The sequence below is a fragment of the Simochromis diagramma genome, unplaced genomic scaffold (assembly GCF_900408965.1).
Source record: "Simochromis diagramma unplaced genomic scaffold, fSimDia1.1 OVJJ01000565.1, whole genome shotgun sequence".
Classification (NCBI taxonomy): domain Eukaryota; kingdom Metazoa; phylum Chordata; class Actinopteri; order Cichliformes; family Cichlidae; genus Simochromis; species Simochromis diagramma.
Window position 1 is genome coordinate 3407187 of NW_024387304.1, and position 20126 is coordinate 3427312.

General features: G+C 39.7%; 1 protein-coding gene across 2 annotated transcripts in view; it reads right to left on the bottom strand.

Moving 5' to 3' along the window:
* The window catches only part of LOC120716637 (heterogeneous nuclear ribonucleoprotein L-like), a 44965-nt gene extending 27440 nt beyond the window's left edge, over positions 1–17525 (bottom strand). Inside the window, exon 1 of one of the 2 annotated variants that reach the window (XM_040004195.1) lies at positions 16911–17525. In XM_040004195.1, coding sequence (XP_039860129.1) covers positions 16911–17084 — 174 coding nt within the window. In that variant the 5' untranslated portion in view covers positions 17085–17525. The remainder of the gene's footprint in view (positions 1–16910) is intronic. The other variant, XM_040004196.1, reaches the window with a different exon arrangement.
* Positions 17526–20126: the final 2601 nt, after the last annotated feature.

Here is a 20126-nt window from a genome sequence, read left to right on the forward strand (position 1 = left end):
TTGTGTTTAAACCTGTACAAGTACAAGACTAAGTATAAGCATATGTGTACAATGGGATAGCAAGAATGTCTGAGGTGGAAGGATTTGCCATACATGGAGAATAAAATGGCAAGAAAAATAATAACAAGAAAGCCAAGAATGAAGAAAAAGTCCAAATGACAGAGCTTAAAATGTACAAGTGCCAAACACAGACTACTGCAGAACAAGTGAGAGGCCAGGGGAGGAGGATAAGGTTAGACAGAGACAGAGCTGTTTTCAGTGGAGAGCCACATGTCACTGGGCTAAGGATTGTCCTGAAAAGTAGGAAACTGAGGCTGCTTACTCGTGTGAGAAGGGGAGGGGTGATAAGACACTGCAACAAAAGGTAAAAAAGTAAAACAAGAGACACAGATGCAATACAAACAAGACAGACATTTGCGCAATGAAACCCAGATTAATGACACACACAATTATTGTGTGCAATGAAGATGAAATGAAGACCAGCTTACACTTATAAACATGGCCATATCTCAGATTGCGGCTAAAAAAGCCTGACAGACACACCTGTTATCAAATGCTAAGCCCACTACTTATAAACAATTGCTACAATTTCTGCTCTGGGGTGCAGGAGAACAGGTTGACTTTTGGAAATATGTGATGCTACAGAATCAGTGATCAGACAAGCAGACTGGAATCAAAAACCAAAACTTTTTATTAAAACTGTAGGAACGGAATATATTCCAGTGACTAAACAATATACAAAAGATTTACAATGCAAAGAAATTGAATGTGGATCTTTTAAACAAACATTCCTGTTGTCGCCATATTGTCCAGTCAACTTGTTGGGTTGAGAGTCTATGTGTTAACTTCAATTTACAACACAATTGTCAGTGTGTCAGGGAAAGATGACTTGATAATAACACGGTGAGCAAAATGTTGCAGATGGTTAAATATCATGCTGATCTGCTGCTGTAAGCGTATGAGTAAAGACTCCAACAGATTGCTGCGTTTCCTGTTTGTGATGAACTGGTGAGGCTTGTACAACAACACACACACATTCATCAGACTACACAGTAACAAGCTGACTTCATGTAACACCACGTGTGTTTAAGGGGGGTTGATGAACAGTTTTTTAAAATATATTTTTTTAATATTTTATTTTTGGCTTTCTTTGCACAGAGCAGTGAACATTAAAGCAGAGGGAGAGAGAGAAAGGGGAAGACATGCGACAAAGCCCTCCAGCATATCGTTCATCCCAGTGAGCTAAACCGGTACCCGGGTTAATGAACAGTTTGAGAAAGTACAGAGAGAAACAGGAAACTGAGAGAGTACAAACAGGCAGTGTATACTGGAAAATACATAAGTGTAATTCTCACTAATGAACAAAACTATTTTTACAGAACAAAAACTGAACAAGATGATTGTCAAGATATGTTGCCATGGTTAAAACCAGTACAACAGTACAAACAATGGGAAGAAACTGACATTCCAGGGGTAAAGCACTGTAATGGGGTGTTTGGGAAGCATCTAACAGCATATGATTGTGTTGTAAGAACTGTTCACCTGCTGAAAAAAAGTTCTCTGTATACCCAGTTGGAGCTATGCCAGTTGGCCCCTGACTCTCCAGAATTGTGTGATATTGCGTAGCACTTATGGGCAAATAGTAAATATGATATGGGGGGAAATGAAAGGCGCTCTTTCATTGGTGGTGACTGGTAAGTCTGAGTTAAGACCATGTAAGCATCACTAGAAGCAGTTAATGTCATGGACTGTGTGTGAGGCAGGCAGGATTGGACCCAAAAAGCAGACTTGGCAGGCAGGACTTAACACAAAAACAGAGCTTTATTGCTGGAATGTTGAAGCAACAAAACTGAACTGGAGAATACAGGAAACTAAACCAACACAGCTGGGTATGAGGAAGATCGCGACCCAGGACAGAGGGAGACGCAGACATAAATACACATGAGGGAACAAACCACAGGAGGGAACACAGCTGAACATGAACTAATGAGAGTGAGGAAACAAAACTGAAATGCACTGAACATGGAACGCAAGACTGTCACAATAAAACAAGAAACAAAGAGACGCAGACTGACATGAGCTTGACAATAGAGCATGGATGTGTGGCCCAGGCCCATAGAAAACAGGTCTGGCCCAGATCTGGCACCAAGCTGGCACTTCTGACTGACTGGTGTCAGAAGTTGCAAGGTCTGGCAATGATGGCACTATTTATGTTCCTATTTTCCTATTTTAGTTAGAAGACCCAAATCCCATGTTGCAATACTATACTGCTATGGTAGCCAATGTTTCAAATGCAGGTTTGACAGGTTTGTGAGTGTACACTTTATCCAAAACCTAGTAACGGTTTAGTCATCTTTGCCAGTGGGTGGCAATAGCTGAGGCGGTAGAGCAGGTCACCTACTGATCAGAAGGTTAGTGGTTTGATCCCTGGTTCCTCCAGTTTGCATGTCAAGAGTGTGAATGTGTATCAATGTAGTTAGGAAGCACTCAGTTAAGAGAAAGTGTGTGATTGGGTGAGTGTGGTATGTTGTATAGAGCACTTTGAGTAATCCGGGAAACTCGAAAAGCACTATAATCAGTCCATTCACTGTCTGAACAGAGTTTTGTCATGTTACTTTTGCACTGTTTTGCATGTTCTGGCACATGTTGTTATTACATGCCTTGATTAAGGTACACATTAGGCTGACATCTGGGGCCAGAGCTGAAACTGTTCTGGGCCAGCACTGGCCTGCAGTGTGTCTACAACTGGCCCGTGGCTCCACACCACTTACAGATGGCCCACATACCGCAAAGAATGACGGCCCTTTGGTGGCCCAGATCAGGTTTGCCGGAGGTAATCCACACATGGACCAGCACAGGACCACCAGTGTGTATACAACTGGCCTTGTGCTGGCCCATGTGTGAGCCACCTCTGGCAAACCAGGTCTGTCCACCAAAGGGCCGTCATTCTTTGCGGTATGTGGGCCATGTGTAAGCACATTGTGTGGACAAGATCCGGGCCATACCAATTTTGCTATGTGGGTATGTGCTGATTCCACTCAGGTGTGCCAACCTCCCCCATAGCCCCGCCACAGTCACCTATCTGAGACATATGATCACGTCCAACAGTAAGTCACTGTCTCTGAAAAGGATTACTGGGAATCAATCCATTCCAAAACCTCAAAAAATGACAAACCATTCATTGTGGGCCACTCTACCACATTCTGTATCTCTGATCCTTCTGCAAAAAACAACTAACTTGACATTTCCAGTAGCACAGCCTGGTATTAGCTACTTAAAAGATGCACTGTGCTACACCATGCTGGGTTTAACACAGTAGGTGTCTTAACCTTGACATTTGACACTACTCCCCACAGAAGCAGATGGTAAACCACATGATTCCATAGTAGCTATATCTGAAATCCGTTCGCCTAGATCTACAGGACACACCACTGGCTAATTCTGATCAGGTGGTCATTGTGAATGGTTTGACATCATGCAACCCAAACACTGGTAAAAATCGAGTAGGATGAGTGTGTGTTGATGGGAAAACAACTAACTGTAAGCTGTGTTTAATGCCATGATGCACCTCATTATCAGACTGATGCTTACATGACACATGAGGATTTAAACTCCCGACTGCTTAATAGACACAGATTGTCCACACAATCTGTGTTTTTTTTGTTTTTGGTTAACGCTTGTGCAAAGACTGTCCATGCAATACTTATCCCTTTGCAAAAGTTTTAACTTTCTTTTAATAAAACAGTTTTGGTGCTCAGTTTTTTTTCCACAACAGAACACAAACACATACACATGCGCATAAAAAAACCAAAAACAACAAAGGAGTCAGGACAGGAAGCCAGATAGTGGTCTTAAACCACGAGAAAAACAGACAAAAAGAGCGTTCCTATACCCCTACCCCCACCCCATGTTAAAACTTATCATTTAATCTTCTCTGTGCAGCCGTTAGTCCATAGCAAACCAAGATGCAGTAAGAAGCAGCAGAAATCACGTTTGTCACATGGCAGGAGTGTGGCATGTAGCCAGAAAAGATAAGACAAAATGAATGCATTATTTTCTTCTGTATATCACAGCAGTGTGATATGAATCAAGATATCTAAAATTATCACAAGATTCAAGGTCAATAAGTGAAAACAAAACAAAGATACTGCTAAAGTTCGTAAGTGGTCCTGTTGCTCATACTGCTAATAGAAGAAAAATAAATGTTTTGCAGTTTAGCTTATATGAAATTGGAAGTGCATTCTTGTCATGTTTCACACAATATATATATTGTTAGCTTGGCCGTCAAAGAGAAATTTGCCCTTTAAATTTCCCAAATAGTTTTAATTTGATTAACACAGCACAAAACATACATATACTGATAGTAATGTAATCGAAACAAGCTCCACCTCAACGGATTATTTCAGAAGAGTATTTTAGATTTGTCAGAAGAAGTCTTAGCACAGTTGAGTGCAGTTGCAACCCCCCCCCAAAAAAAAAAACCTGATGCCTACTGTCGGAAAATCTCACAGTACAGCTTTCTGTCTCAGGAAGAGGTTGAGCAAGCATAACACTTTTTGCAACCTGACCTTTTTTATACTGCAGGTTGAGGCGGTAAGTTTACTGTGCAGGAAACGTGCTCAAGGTCTGACTGGCCGCAAGCTGTTTTTAAGTCTCTAAAGAGGATGACGTCTAGAAGGTATGATAACAGCATCAGTGCAGCACTTTGCATGTATGGACATGCAGATCTGCTGACATAAAGTCCTTTTCATGTCAGACATGCTACAGCAACAACCTCTCTTGGTCGCCCACATAACACATCATTTATATAAAATCATTCACATATTTCCAACATGATTAGGACATGATTAATCTTCTGAAGACTATTCAAAATGGAATTTCAGACAAATTTATTGCTAACCTATTGGTTTATTTTGCTGAATTCATACTGCATTAGAACTTTCTGACAAGAATTCAGCTACTTTCAGTGTTAAAGCATTTACCTTTAAACTGTAGTGCTTCACTAAAAAGACCAGTAGATTTTACTGTTAACTTTGATTGCTGATCAGTTTTACTTGTTGAACATCTTGATGCTTGCTCAATCATCCAAGTAAGCACATCCCAGAAAGTTGATTCTGTACTTCTGGACAAAGTGAAAATACTACGTCCAGATGAATAGAATCAACTTCTGTGATATCTGTTGATTCATTTTTAAAACTTTTTAAGCTATGCCCATTTTGCCTAACAAACAAAACCCAGGATAAAAATATAAATGTCTCTAATTAGGTCTTTATCATCTACTTGAGGAAAAGGTTTGTCATCACTGATACGGAAGTAGGCACAATGTGTGAAATCCTCACAGCTCATTAGCCTTCAGCCCCTGACATCAAAAACAGTTGATGTCAGAAATATTTAAGACTGTGGTCTCAAAATGATGAGTATATGCTCCACTACACCTACAAAGGAATCCGTTGCTCTAGCAACATTAAACAAGAGGCAGGTGGTTGAATTATGGATGGTGTTGGTGAAGTAGGAGAGGTGTTACCAATGTACTCACAAGCTTTACTTTGTGCTGGTAAGAGCACTGGAATGTGGTTACCATGGTGACATTATAGTTAAGATAGTGACAACATAAAGCTGATGACTTCCCTAATGCCGTGGAAACCATACATTTGTTTTTTTGGTGAGTGCATGTGTCTTTATCTAGTGTACGAGAGAGAGAGTGTGAGAGAGAGTCTGAGGCTGAACATTGAGTGACATGTTGCTTTCCTGCAACAGACTGCTGCATCATTACAGTTCTATGTGACATTGTGCTTGACGTCTCTTAAGCCTCCCCCACCTTTGAGTCCCTCTTCATCACCTCTTCTCTCTTCATTTTCCTCATTTCCTCATTTCCTCATTTCGTGTTCTTATTCTTCCTTTATATGATAAAGTATATAAAATATATTATCTTGGTCAGTGTTTAACAAAGCTAAAAAGGTCACGGTGATAGATCATTTATATTTGCCATCACACAATCAAGTACAACCTGGATTTACCACAGGAAAGATTTTTGAATATTTTATTATATATTGTTTTCATTTTATCCAATGATGTATTGTTTTAACCACAAAAAAAGAGTTTAAAGTGGATTATTTTTCTCAAAATCAACATTAGATCATATGTTAAAAAAATGCTCTTGCTCTTAGATCTGGTAGCATTCAGGATATGACTTGAACATCGTCACCAGCACAATAATATCAAGCTTCCTGTATATGTGTTTAATTGCTAGATATATAAAGCTGTAACTCTCTGAAGTGTGGTTTAAAGTTTAAACTTTGCTCCAAATACTTGTCACATCTCCATAATATTTTTTAACTTTTTTAACCCAGAAAAATATGAGATTAAAAGTCTTGTTTGCAAAAGTCTCCTGGCCAAGACAGATATCAGCTGAATCAGCAACATGCGGCAAAGAGTGAAAATCCATAATTACTACCACATTTTTAACTAATGCATAATCATGGGAAAGAAATGTAAGAGTGTTCATCTATAAAATGCTGAAATAGGAAGCAAGCAATATTTGCAGTGTCTATATAAGGAGTGCCCGTTTACCGCTTTTGTTACAGCGGATACTTCTCTGTAGTCTTTGATAATATGTTGCTGAAGTGTGGTTTCTATTAGAGTACTCCAAATAGCATACCTAGGTGCACAGCCGTCACGCTACACCAGGCAGGAAAACTAAGTACTTTGCTCCAGATAAATAAAAAAGTAGGATCTGACAAAGTAAGAAAAAGGACTATAATATACACATGGAAGGATAATTCAGAAACAGATCAGAGGTGACGGCAGAACAAAGGGGGAAGCAATTAACAACAGCTGAAAATGCTATATGGATGTAGCACTATTACATTGCTCATTGGTTTTGGACTCAACTGGCATTTTGAATATTAGTGTTTTGTCTATCATGTTGCTTTTGTTGGATCCAGAATTTATCTTATATGGATGAAAGAAAGGCATCCTAATTTTGCAGCTAATGCTAGTTACCTAGAAAGATACATTCATAAACTGTCACGGACCCGGCTCTGGAGGACTCAGGGGTCCATGAGCAGTGGTTATTATTATTGTTATTATTATTATTATGACTATTATTTGGGGTCTGTGTCGTCTACTGTTTTGTCCACGTTTGTATGTAAAGTGCGTGTGTCTGCTTCTCTCTCTCTCTCCCCCCGTCCTCGGGGCTGTTGACGGAAGCGCGCGTCGTGGGAGAGGCGTGTCCGGGCGACTGTCGTCATCGGGAGTCCCTCTTTGCTCTTGCAGCTGATTACCTGACCAGCTGGTGGTAATCATCCCTCCCGGCTAGGAAGAGGTATTTAACCTGGACTCGCGGCGACAGTCGACGTGGGATTATTACTCTTGACCGGTATAGTCCGTGCTAGGCGTGTGGTCTTGATAGTCGGCTAGCGTGTGTGGCTAATTGTGGTTTTTCCTTCTTCCTCCAGGAAAGTCGGGCGAAGAAGCGAGTTGGGGAGCACACAAACTAAGGGAGCTACAGCACGGGACGCACTGGGAGCAAGGGATGAGCACCATTGGCAAATTACATCTCTGAGTTAATTGTTGGACTTACCTGTCTATTCACTGTAAATAAAGTGCACTGTGGCATCGCAGAGTCCTGCGTTTTGGGTCCTACTTTCCTCATCCCCACGGTCTGCCAGCCAGACCGTGACATAAACTGTATTAGTACAACATGGAAACACAAATATCAACTCATCCTTGAACCTTGAACCATCAGTGCAAAATAATGGATAACAAAACACTAGAATTGCCTTCATTAAAACTGAAGCATAAACGTCTTGGATCATCTGTATTACAAAGAAAATCCACAACCATAAACTATTAAAAAATGCTCCAAAATATGGCGACAACAGGCACACAGTGATGAGGTCTAGCAAATTTCATTCAAAACATCTGTCAACCAAACCCCTAGCTCAATTATCCAGGAGGATGACTTAGAAAAAAATCAGCCCACTTGGAGTTGTTATGAGGGTCAAGCTACCGCTATATATCGTGTCACAGCAGGCCAGGTGGAAGAAAAGCAAAGCCAAGAGAACTAAAGGTCAATTCAAGCTGTTCTACCATGGTGTAGATATAAAGAAAAATGGAGAAGGGATAATCTTGAAGAAAGAGTATGTGAATTCCATTGTGGAGGTAAAGAGTGTCAGACAGGATGATGAGTTTGAAGCTGGAAATTAAAAGTGTGATGGTAATTCTTCTCCACAAAACAACTGGATTAAGAAACAAACCAAAGGAAAAGATTCTGGAGTGAGTGGGATGGAGTGGTAGAGAGTGTCCTCAGGGGGGAGAGACTGGTGATTGGAGACTTTAATGGACAGGTAGGTGAAAATGAGATGATAAGGAGGTGTTGGGTACACCTGATGGTGTTAAGAAGAAGAAATAAGTGAAGACAGAGCCAAGGACTAAGTAGCAAAAGTTGAAGAAGGAAGAATGTTGCACATACTTCAGTTAGACTCTGGGTGGTAGGGAACAGCTACCAAATCAGTTACCATATCTCACAAACAGCTTCTTCCCTTGGGCCATTGTCAACAAAAACTATCCCCCCATATCCCACCTTACCCCTGGCCACTCATCTCACCAATTGGAGCCATGCTATGAATAACCCCGCTCACAAATTGACTTTATTCAGATTGTCTTCTCTTTGCACTACTTCCAAGCATGTTGCACCTTGTTCTCCAATGTGTGCCTTTCTCTTATTTTTGTATATATTTCTCATTTTGTATGTATACCTCTTGATTGTATATATTTCTCCTGTTTCCTATTTATTCCTGCTGTCTTTCAACACAGTTGGTGTGGAGCACCCACAATGTTACAGTACATGATCAATGACAATATTCAATAGCTATTCAATTCAATTCAGATAAATTCAATTCAATTTTATTTATACAGCACCAAATCACAACAACAGTCACCTCAAGGTGCTTTATATTGTAAGGTAGTCCCTACAATAATACATAAAGAGATAAACCAACAATCATATGACCCCCCTATGACCAAGCACTTTGGAGACAGTGGAAAGGAAAAAACAGGAGGAAACCTCCAGCAGAACCAGGCTCATGGAGGGGCGGCCATCTGCCATGACCGGTTGGAGTGAGAGAAGGAAGACAGGACAAAAGACATGCTGTGGAAGAGAGACAGAGATTAAAATCTAAAGACACACTGGTGGTTTGGAAGAAGTAATTACTGAAGTTAACTTAGGAAGATCAACTGGAGAAAAAAAAGTAAAGAGCTAAAATTATTAACAAGATAATCGACCTCTGTGGGAGTAGTGTTCAAGTAGCTGCTCTGCTCTGTGTTGGTACAGGGCATTGAAGATGATAACAGTGGGTGGATTATATTCTTAAACTTAGTTACAGCACTTTCAGAAAGACGTCTACTGTGATGAAGTCTACTCTCCACTGCTGTGTAATCAATTATTGTAAATGTAAATGTTATCAGGAAATGATCAGACAGGAGAGGGTTAAATGTTCAGTTTCTATGCCGTATGTTAAAACAAGATCTAGAGTGTGATTAAAGTGGTGGGTGGGTTCTTTTATATTTTGAGAGAAGCCTAAGTCTAATAACGGATTAAATGCCATGTTGAGGCTGTCATTTTTAGCATCTACATGGATGTTAAAATTACCCACAATAATTATTTTATCTGAGCTGAGAACTAAATCAGATAAAAAAATCTGAGAAATCAGACAGAAACTCTGTGTAAGGCCCAGGTGGACGATAGATGATAACAAGACTGGTTTCTGAGTTTTACAGCTAGGGCAAACAAGACTAAGGATCAGGCCCTGTGCTTCAAGGATGCTGGTAGTTAGAGTGATTCGGGGGTGTTGATTCATTTAAACTAAAGTAATCATCCTGCTGTAACCAGGTTTCTGTAAGGTAGAGTAAATCAATTTGTGGATCACTTATTAAGTCACAGTAGCATAACCACAACAGACCCGATGACCGCAGGTTCATGCTTTTGAGCATTTCACACATTTTATTCTTCTGGTTGCTGTTCACAAGCTCAGCTGCAGCTCAACAGCTGCAAACCACATACACCACAACAACAACCACACACTCAGGACCCAGTACTATTTATGCAGGGCAGCACGATGAGCCCATTGCAGCTCCGGTGTGTTGGCTTCTCCTGCAGCTGTGCCACAACCGTGCCCCCCACATTCATGTACTAACAGAGACTTGGAAGAGAGATACCTAATGTTTAATAATCCATATTCCACTGTTTTACTCTTTGATGCTGTTGAGGATACTCTATTTTTCTTTCTTTGCAATTTTTTATGTTTAAGTTGTTTTTTGTCTAAGGGGATGTGGTTTGGGGGGATAACGGGAGGACAGAATTTGCAGAGAGACGACGAAGACTTCAACTTTGCCTCCTGATCCCAACTCTGGATAGCGACATTTTAGGGGGGGTTAATAAATTTGACTAGATTTCTAGAAATGAGAGCTGCTCCATCCAAAGTGGGATTGATGCCATCTCTTCTAACAAGACCAGGTTTCCTCCAGAAAGTTTCCCAATTATCTATTCTATTCATTTCTATTCTATTCTATTCTATTGTACTCTATTCTATTCTATACTAGTCTAGTCTATGAATCATAAGTACATACAGTTGTAGCGCAGAGGGAAACGGCCAAGAGGAGGTACTCAGGTACTCACCGAATAACTAGTCAAAGATTTTGAGTTGATGATGTGCGTCAAGTTAGGATGATTAAGGACAAAATGGAAGTGTGCTAACAAGCCAATAATGTGTTGAGAAGACTAGGGGTGTGTTTGAGGAGCTGATGAACATAGAAAATGAATGCGAAAGAAGGACAGTTGGTAAATCAAGAAGAGTACAGGTGTAATAGGATAGTTAGTAATAGGAAGTGAGGGCAGCTATGAAGAAGATGGAGAGTGGACAGGCAGCTGGTACTTACGATATACCTGTGGAGAAATAGAGATCTCTAGGAGACAGGACAGTGGAATCTTTGACTAGACTGTTTAACACAATCTTGGAGAGTGAGGGGATATCTTAGGAACAGAGATGTGCGGCAGTACCAATTTTCAAAATCAAGGGTTACAACTACAGAGGGATAAAGCTGATGAGCCATATCATGAGTGGAGAGGTGACAACAACAAGCAGTATACCCTTATGCCAAGAAAAAGCACTACAAATGCAAAATTTGCCTTGATTGTGCTGATGGAGAAATATAGAGACGGTCAGAAGAAGTTAAGACGTGTCTTTGAGCATATAGACAAAACATATGAAAGGGTTTCAAGAAAGGATCTGTGCTACTGCATGAGAAAATTATTTTTGATGACAGAGAAATACACTATATTTCCAAAAGTATTTATTCAGCCATCAAAATAATTTAATTCGGGTGTTCCAATCACTTCCATGGGCACAGGTGTATAAAATGAAACACCTATTCCACGGTCATCTGTTAGTGGTGTTGTAACAAAGTGGAAATGATAAAAAATGACAACAACTCAGCCACAAAGTGGTAGGCCATATAAAGCTATCAACAGCTACAGACCTCCAAACTTCAAGTGACCTTCAGATTAGCTCAAGAACAGTGTGCAGAGTGCTTCATGTAATAGGTTTTTTGCACTGATAAAACAAGGAAATAATCTAAAAGGATCCAATGTCTTCACGAATTAACATCTGACAAAACAAAATGCTGACATTGACAGGAAAGCACGTTCCTTGAAAAAACGGAAAATTCACAATACATGGACCACAAGCTGTAAAGTATTCATAAAATCAAAGGAACACTGGAACAAGCCAAAGTGTTGGTCATCAGAAACATTGAGGAGCTGGACAAATACTGATGTTCATCTTAAACTAGAGGTATGAATACACATGTGACGTGACACACAACACACCATATGGCACAGTCTAAAAGATCTTCTTCTGCATCCAGCAACAAAAACAATATAATTCAATGGAATACTGTTTATGATAAACTGAAACTGAGACCATTTCAGTACACAGACTATAATGTTCTGGACTTGGAAAAGCATATAGACCCAGAAAATAATAATTAATAATATATATAATAAATAATTATCAATATACAATAGACACTAGAGTTCAAAGGTTCTCTGATGTCTGGAGAGATGTGCACCTTAATACACAGTCACCGCAAAAATACACTACAACCAGTGCAACACAGTAGGCAAATGAGCTGCCTTTCAATCCTTGCCTACAGATCATCAGAGGAGATTTTGGCTGTAAGATACACACCACAGAGAAGTCAGAAGCCATCAGAGAGCAGACTAATTAAAAAAACAAAACAAAAATAAAGTTGGTAGTAGTTGAAATGTGGACTAAAATTGTGTTTGTCAGCAGGAAGAGGTCTATGACTTCATCCTTTACCTGTAAACCTATTAGGAAAAGTCAAAATTGTCTTTATATGCCCTCGCTACCTTGCTTGTCTTTTTATAAAGTGGAAGGAAGCTTCCAGTAGCAAACTCAAAATACAAAAACATGCAAAAGCAAATTTTGCCGAATGTACTGAAGAGTTAAAACATGTTCTGGATGTTTGATGAAAGGAAGGAGGGCCATAACAGGCACAGAAGTCTATTGCATTCATTTATGGTGACCAGGGCTCGCAAAATTTCAAAATCCCTGGTAGACCTTCGGGCAGGGACTCTTCAGTTTTTGGTAGCCCAAAATAAATTTAAGTAGCCCGAATAAAAAAGAGCAATTTTTTGGTTGATGTTTTGTTTCCTGCTTTGTTTCCTTTACAATATTATACATTAAAGTATAATATTGTAACGGAAACAAAACATTAATCAAAAAATTGTTGAAACACAAATATGGGCAGAAATCTGTACCATCAGAAACTGAATATGAATAAGTTAAATTTGAATTTGAATCGCTCAGATTGACTCTGAATTGTAACTTGAATAAATGCTTTTAAAAACTGAATATGAATTATCCTAATTTGAGGGTACAAGATGACAACTTTGGAATTCTACTAGAAACAGTCGATCATATTTGTTTGTCAAAGCTGAATCCAGGGCAAACCGCTAAATTAGCGTTTTGAGCTAGCAGCAACAATAAGCATAAAAGTTACTGTACGGCTATCATTTGTTAACATGACGCTTGTTCTTATACCTGTGATACATTTATTACCAACCTGAGAGTTTATCCGCTGGTCATTCGACATGACAAATGACTTCTGAAGTCTTAATTCAGCTCAAGATGCTGTAGATTCCCGTCAGTAACACTTTCGGTCCGCTAGTAAAACGTAGTTCTATTAATCTGCGCTCATTACTCTTGAACCGGAACCGGATGTAAGTCCCAAAAAACTGAATTTTGGAACTGAAACTGAATGGTGAGAAGTGAATCTGAAATTATTCGAGAGCTAAATTTTTAAAGGATAAAATACGGTTTCAAAGCAAATTAATTCATTTTCAAAATATAAAATTCAATTTCAATTTAGTGATGATCATTTTCAGACCAATAAATTGAATTTCAAAGTAGGATAATTCATATTCAGTTTTTAAAAGCATTTATTCAAGTTACAATTCAGATTATTCATATTCAGTTTCTGATGGTACAGATTTCTGCCCATACACAAATTACAACATTGAATAAAAATTACAATCATCAACTCAAATACTTGGTTCTAATTGAACAGAAATTTCTATGAACTTGTAAGAACTGTGTAGGACATGAATCAGTCTGTGTCAGATCCTGAATTTGAAATTTCCACTGAAGTCACGGGTAAGAGGCAAGTGGAACCAAGATCGAGGGCATTTGCTTTTTGAAGTTTGCAAAGACTGCTTTGAAATTTTGCCAGTGGTAGTTCACTCTTTGCAACATAGTACGCTGTTCTAAACAGATTTTTCAGGTTTATTTTTAGTATGTTATTTGCAATTGGTGTTTGTTCCGGGAAAGATATTGCAGACTGAGCAATAATGCATTTCTTGCATTTTTCATGGGTTCTAATGGGGGCCTTTCTTAAAATTACTGGTCCCAGTAACAAAGGCGCTTGTCGACTCAGAAATCGAGGGAAAACCAACAACACACCAGGCAGAACATTATGTTATTTACACGGGTGCACATAAGTGGTCCACATGTGCGCATTCGCTGTCAATATAAAAGACGCGCACCAGATAAGCCTACCACATAACTTTTCCGTTTTGTGGTAGGCTTTTCTTTTCCTGTCACTTCTTCACCAGGGTGAAGAAGATCTATGCCATTTGCTTTTTTGCAGGGTGAAGAAGTGGCTCAGCAGAACTAAAATATATATCCTGCTGCTTTTACACACGCACTCACATAACGCTCAGCGATTCTCTGCACGATCAACCTCTCACATGTTTAAGCTTGCTGCGGGAGATTTCACTTGTCACGTTTGCATAGTAAGCTAACGATTGATAAGACGATGTCAGAGGAAATTATCGTCACTCACCAATCAGTACTGTCACTCTCTATCCGGTCGTTAAGCGATGACGTGACGAATCCTAGTCTGCATTTAATGTGGCTTTTGTGTTGTTAACATGTTTAATGTTTTGTATTTTCTTCTATTTAATCTCAAAAAGCTCCTAAAACAGTCAGTGATCACTGTTGACCTCCCTCGGCTTTTATTACCGCTAATCATTTATTTAAGCTCAGTTTTTATAACCTTAGGATGTAACTACAGCCCAGCCCATGCAGCAGTATATGAATGACTAACCTCGTATTGTGGATGGATTATCTCAGTTGTTCTCCTGGCTGAAGTTTGGTCCTTTTACAGCATCCTGCCATGCGATTACATTTCTTCCTGACCACCGAGAACACTCACGTTAACTTTTATCGAGTGGAAAAAAAAGTTAGCTTGTTTATATTATGCTAACATAGCTGTGTCGCTAGCGGTCACGTAGCACATCATTATATACCAGCTAGCCAAACTTCAGTAACCCTACAAACGTCACTGCTGTTTAGTTTTCTGTCTTCATTTATGTTGGAAGTGATAACAGAGCTGTACGTTTTAATTTTTTTCCAAAACCCCGCAGTCAGGACATGCTATATTGTATTTAGATAGAAGCTAGCGAGCTAACTTCCTGCTAACTTCTAACTCTGTTAAATGTCATAAATTCCGTTTTCATGGATGCCTGGATGTTAAACTCAATTGGTACACCTGGTAGAGCAGAACGCTGATCATTTTATTAAAGATGAAAGACTTTAGACAGTTTTTCAACTCTCAGTAATGCCATAGTGATCGTTTGATATATGGACCTGCAGCGGAGTTTAGGCCCAGACACGGCAGACTTAACGACCGGATACACAGTTCGCGCGATTGCAAAGTGAAAGCAAAACACAAGCGCAAATTCAAACCCGATTTCAATATGTCGCATATTGACAGTGGCTCACTGATGCCAATGACATAATTACCCAGCTACATTTCCGAAAGAATGCAAAAGCACTGACATATGCGCCTGGCTGCATGCCAAATATCCTTGGGCAAGATACTAACCCCATGTTTGCCTACTGGTGGTGGTCAGAGGGCCTGGTGGCGCCAGTGTCCGGCAGCCTCACCTCTGTCAGTGCGCCCCAGGGTAGCTGTGGCTACAATGTAGCTTGCCATTGCCTGTGTGTGTGAATGGGTGAATGACTGAATGTAGTGTAAAGTGCTTTGGGGTCCTTAGGGACTGACTAAAGCGCTATACAAATGCAGGCCATTTACCATATATTTTACCTTCCTATGATAGCCCGACGGGCAGGGCAGAGATAGATTTTCGTAGCCCGACTGGAAAAATCGCTAGCCCCGGGACGAGGCTGGTGACTATATGCTGCTTATATCATCTGAATATAAGTACTCAATTAATGTGTTTTTTTACGGTATGAAGCCACAGCTTTGAGGTAGAACTCAATAACGGTATTTTGCTTGAGGAAAATAATGATCTGTCCAGACTAAGTTTGATAAACTGCTAAACAAATGTGTGTAATAAAAAATAATAATAGTTCTTAGAACCATATGGTCTTCTTAAAAACAACATAGCTTAATATATGAGCAGGGCCCAGAAAGGAACTGACAGAAACACCAGGCGGGCAAAACACCAGCTACTGGTAGATAAAGCAGTCCCTCAAGTGACTGCTGAAAAAGCCGCTAGGAAAGCCTGGGGAGGCCACTAGAGTGGTGGAATATGTACACTACAGTGCAGATTCTATATCCAGGCTGAAACAGCAAAGATCCATGAGTAAATCAGGAATACGGACACTACTCATCATGTATGTTATGATGCAGAGTACACTTGCTGACTGGATGCACGTCTACAAGTTAGCATATAAAGATCTCCATGGAGCTCAAAGGAAGGAAGAATGCGAACAAAAAGCTTTAACATATCCATTCATCCATTCATTTTCTTGCACTTATTCAATTCAGTTAATTCAAAAAATGATTCATCTTTAAATAGTTTCTAACCAACCAGTCTGGGACATGGTATGGCTGGTGTGCTCATCCTGTTAAAAGTTCTTCTCACTCTCCACATATGCTCATAGCGTACATCTGCGGGTTTTCTATAATATTGTTGGTTTTTTACCTTACAATACAAAGAGAGTGGACTGTTCTGAATTATAAAATCACAAATGAATTAAACTGAGTTAACACGAAGCTCCGGACTGGTTAACTTCCAACACATTTTTCTTAAGCACGTTAGTGATCGTCGTGACGATGAAAACGGGTTACTGCCACTTGTTCCAAAGTTACGCCGTTTATGTAAATAATGACTGATAATAATAAATGTAGAAACTCATTTATATTCCACTCTGACTTTGTACTCTTTCATTTCTCTTGCTGTCTATTTTAATCATTAACATAATTTTTCAGACCCTTCCAGTTGTTTGTAAATCGTATGAAAAAATGTTAAATATTTACATTTTATTTAGATACAGAAGGATTAATATTGTGTGCCTCACCTTCCCTCCGCTCTTGCGGTTCTCAGTGCACCCGTTCCCCGCTGCCTCCTCAGCGGCAGAATCCTCCTCCTCCTTCCCGTCCTCTAGCTCTTTTACACCGATCTCTTGTTCCGTCCGGAGCCGCTTGGCGACCTGGTAATATCCTTCTTTTCTGTCTTCGCTCTCTTCCATCATAGAAGAGAGGAGAAAGTCACAAATTTTCGGTAAAAAGGAAGAAGAGACGTTGCACCTGCTACTCTCGCTGTCTTTCGCTGTCTCTCAGGTCAGCTCCAAAGATCGCCAAAACAGGAAGACGTCTTACATTGCTCATTGCGTGTCATGGTTTGTGTTGTCTTGCAGGCACACTTATTTTTCTTACAACACTGGGTGGCTTTTTGTTGTTTTTCTGGTTTTTTTTTTTTTTTTTTTTTATTGAAACAAATTAGACTTACCATTTTTGTAGACTCACCTTCACATACCCAAGAGGTAGTGATGGGAAGTCTGGGTCTTTTCTAAGATTCGTCTCTTTTGGCTTGCCTGCCTTAAACGCAGATTAAGCGGGTTTATATGTGTCTGTCTTTTCGGTTGCACAGATGGGGGAGAGCGGTTTTCACACGTGCCTCCTGTGCAGTCCCCCAAGATCCTGCGTGTTGCTGGACGCGGATGACGTACACCAGATAACATGTTAAATAAATAGATGTTAATTTTTCTCAAGATCTAAAACTTCATTATGATCAAGATTGAAATGTTAATGCTAAAGAAATCTTAAATAAACGTTAAAAAAGCCTACAGTGCGATAGTAATAACATTGGAATAATACTGATTTATAGTTATCCCGTTATTATTGCTTGTTGATCTATTTATAGTTGGCCAGATCACCACATCAGGTTGAAAAATCATTGATTTATAGTTGAACAAATTAAAGCTGCTATCATTTAGACTATTCTGTAGCACCCCTCTCACAGTGGTACAATCTATGTGGCCACAACTGAAAAGTCACTGATTTATAGTTGAGGGGAAATTATTAAGCATAAGCAATTGCCAAGTTGATTGGTCAGACAAGTGGCTGAATCATAGGGTAGTTCACAAGAACAGGATAACCGCATTAAAAACTTCAAAGATGATAATAATAATAATAATAATAATAATAATAATAATAATAATAATGATACTTGAAAACCAGAGACTGTGGTTGGATATTTTTAATCGTTTTTAATATGGTTTCACCTCAGCTGATGGTATGTTAACTTCGCTCTCTTTTGGCTGGCTCACAAACCAACAAGAAGATGAGCACGAGTGGCCCACAGACCCGTTTTGTACATACTTTGCACACTGCCTCCATCTGACAACAGAGCAGGCAGACGGACAAGACCCTGGAGTAGAGCAGACAGCGAATGCGCACCCTCTGCCTACGCTGCTCTGATATATTTATTCTTCTTTTTTTTTTTTTTTTACCAATTATGTACTCAACCTTTCTGTCTCCAATATCACAGAAATGCAGCCAGTTGCTGCTTCTTTTGTGATCGTCTGCCAAAAAGTGATTTCTGGCGGTTCTATGTGTTTGTGTTTTTTTATGCCAAATATCTTTGCTTATGTTGATAAACAGTCTGCAGTCAACAGGATTTACAAAGGGACTACATATAAAAAAATTTAAATGAACTGTTTTGCAAGGATTTTTATGCATCTGCATTGTTGTATTTACAACCGTTTAAATACCGACAATCAACATTTTGGCAAATATGATAAACCACTTTTCGGCACAACACCAAATCCCCATCACTCTTAGCTGCTGGTGTGGCAGTTCTTATACAAGGCCCACTATGTTGATCACATAGGCATACCTAAAGTGCTGAATGTCGTTCATTTATTCAATAAATAGATACATGGAATAATTTAAGATTTTCCATTTGTTATATTTTCTGTAGTAAATTTCTGAAAAAGCTATTAATCTACATGTGTAAACACGGATGTGAATTATTGCACATATGCATGATATAAAAGAAAAGTATAAAACTACTACTTTCACATATTTAAAAAAAAATAAGATGGAGACAGCTCTGAGGGATATTGCGGGGAAGCTTATTTAACTGTCCATATGTAATTTAAACAATTATATAGTCGCATATAGTGCCCTGGCTCCCACCACCACCACACACATGCGTACTCAGGCAGACACAAACACACACATTCCCAGTTCAAATGGAATGCAGCATTAGATCATAAACTTTGCAAAAATCCATTGATCCAGATAGCCAGTATCAATAGAGAAAAGCCCGCAGCCAAATAAAATAAGTAATATATATTGTTGAAAAAAAAAACAACCTGGCCTGTACCGCTACACTTGCTAGCTGTGTCCCAATTTAGGCCCACTTCCTTCGCAGGCCGTGTTTAAAGGGTGATTACATCACAGCGAGGCTACGAAGGCTGTTTTAAAAGTACTGTGGTTAATCTCGCTTATTTATTTAGCGATGCAAATTTAGCTCTACAATTAAGAACAATAAAACCTTTGGCGACATATCTGCAAAGTTTCTTAACATTAGTAATGGTAAGGTGCAAATATACCCTCCACACTGGTCTCTTCGCTCACGGCTGCACCATTATTGTCAAACAGATGCAGCCATTTATATCCGCTGTTGCAGTATTCTCCTAAACCATAAGTGCTGCCACTCGGACAATATCATGTCACAAAAACAACAACAACAATAAAAATGAAAAATACAGAAGAGTTAGTATTACAAGATACACAAAGAGGGTGCACCTTTAAGACCGATTGTCTGTATGATCACCTATAACATCTCCAAGATTGTGGCTTTGATCCTCAACCCACTGGTAGGCAGCTCTGAACACCACAACTAGAGCACCCTGGATTTTGTTGAGAAGGTGAGAGATGTCATTATGGAGGCAGATGAAACTATGGTCTCGTACGATGTTACGTCTCTCTTCACTTGCATCCCAGTCACGGAAGCGTTGGAGATAGTTCGTAAGAGATTACACGATGACCCCAACCTCAGCAACAGGACCACCTTCAGCATCAACCTACTTCACATACAAGGGTCAGTACTACAGGCAGAAACATGGGTGTGCCATGGGTTCCCCAGTTTCACCCATTGTGGCCAACTTGTACATGGAAGAAGTGGAAAAGAAGGGTTTGCTATCCTACCCTGGAACACCACCAAGCCATTGGTTCAGGTATGTGGATGACACCTGGGTGAAGATCAAATCTCAGGACGTACTACT